This window comes from Otolemur garnettii, unplaced genomic scaffold, assembly GCF_000181295.1.
Source record: "Otolemur garnettii isolate 467f Iridium unplaced genomic scaffold, OtoGar3 scaffold00055, whole genome shotgun sequence".
Lineage (NCBI taxonomy): Eukaryota > Metazoa > Chordata > Mammalia > Primates > Galagidae > Otolemur > Otolemur garnettii.
The window spans coordinates 6499975-6501817 of NW_003852450.1; the positions used below are offsets into that span (position 1 = coordinate 6499975).

Here is a 1843-nt window from a genome sequence, read left to right on the forward strand (position 1 = left end):
TATACCTCTGTTTTAAAGTCAGAACTAGTTGCCCATAAGAGATTAATTTTCTTTTTTTGAGCTCTAACTGGAAGATAGAATGAATAAGGGAATAGAGATAGACTCCCTACTTTTATGGGTTGTAGCATTTTTAGAAACATGTCCTCTACACAAGTATACTTAAAGAGGCAGCACAGCTTTATAGTTAAAAAGCACTTACTGCCAGCCTGGGCAACATAGTGTGAACTCCCCCCAAAATAAAACAGCAGTGTGTGGCTGGCTGTAGTCCCAGCTACTGATTGGGCTGGGGTACTATAGCCTAGGTGAGAGAGAGAGATCCCATTTCTCTTTTTTTATTTTTTATTTATTTTTGAGACAAGAGTCTCACTCTGTGCCCTGGATAGAGTACCACAGTGTCACAGCTTATAGCAACCTCAAACTTTTGGGCTCAAGTAATCCTCTTGTCTTAACCTCCTGAATAGCTGGGACTACAGGATGACTGGCTAGTTTTTATAATTTTAGCAGAGATGCAGTCTCGATTTTGCTCAGGTTAGTCATGAACTTCTGAGTTCAGGCAGTCTGCTTGCTTCAGCCTCCCAGAGACCAGGATCACAGGTGTGAGCCACTGCCCCATCCTCTTTTTTCTTTTTTCAATTTTTTTTGGTAGAGACAGAGTCTTGTTTTATTGCCCTCCGTAGAGTGCCATGGCATCACACTGCTCACATCAATTTTCAACTCCTGGGCTTAGGCGATTCTCTTGCCTCAGCCTCCCAAGTAGCTGGGACTACAGGTATCCACCACAGTGCCTGGCTATTTTTTGTTGCAGTTTGACCGGGGCTGGGTTTGAACCCACCACTCTGGTATATGGGGCCGGTGCCCTACCCACTAAGTTACAAGTGATGCCCTAAATACTTTTTTATGCTGTTATTTATGTGTGTGTGTGTGTGTGTGTGTGTGTGATTGGTAACTGCAGACTTATATTTGTGTTTGTATAGATTTTTTAAATTGGAATGTTATTTTCATAAGTAATTGTAAAATATACCTTGCAGAAAAGCAGTAAAAAAGATGCTTTTAGATTTAAAAAGAAGAAATTCTTTAGTACCATTATGTTTTCTTTCTAGTGTTTGCAGAAGCCAAACCTGACCACAGACACAAAAGACAAGGAGTACAGACCCCATGATATTCCTCAGAGGCAGTCTGTGCAGCCCTCAGAAACATGCCCTCCGGCCCGAAGAGCAAAACGCATGAGAGCAGAGGTAAGAGCCTTGTGAAGTTGATCAAAAGGATTCTCGAGCCCTAGTACTGAAGGCTGTCTCACACTGGGTTTCTCTCCTGCATACACTCTTCGTAGTTTTCAATCTTGTCAGTCTTGGGCAGCGCCTGTGGCTCAGTGAGTAGGGCACCAGCCCCATATACCGAGGGTGGCAGGTTCAAAGCCAGCCCCGGCCAAACTGCAACAAAAAAATAACTGGGCGTTGTGGTGGGTGCCTGTAGTCCCAGCTACTCAGAAGGCTGAGGCAAGAGAATCGCCTAAGCCCAGGAGTTGGAGGTTGCTGTGAGCTATGATACCACGGTACTCTATCTACCAAGAGCGATAAAGTGAGACTCTGTCTCTTAAAAAATAATCTCATCAGTCTTATAAAGGGATGATATGTGTATTTCAGCTTTTTAAACTTGTGCAATTGTACCATCAAAGGGATAAGGAGTTGAAGAAGTATTTCTACGTTTATGCTGCCAGGACAGACACCTGCTTAAATTGTTGCTAGTCAAAGCTTTAGGAATAATTGTTGGTGTTGTGTTCTTTTTTTTTTTTTTTTGAGACAGAGCCTCAAGCTGTCCCCCCGGGCAGAGTGCCGTGGCATTA

The 1843-nt window shown here is 43.2% G+C and overlaps 1 protein-coding gene across 1 annotated transcript in view; it reads left to right on the top strand.

Moving 5' to 3' along the window:
- Nucleotides 1-1843, top strand: part of KDM5B (lysine demethylase 5B) — an 86887-nt gene that overhangs the window by 33520 nt on the left and 51524 nt on the right. Inside the window, exon 5 of the mRNA XM_003792347.3 lies at nt 1101-1235. Coding sequence (XP_003792395.2) covers nt 1101-1235 — 135 coding nt within the window. The remainder of the gene's footprint in view (nt 1-1100; nt 1236-1843) is intronic.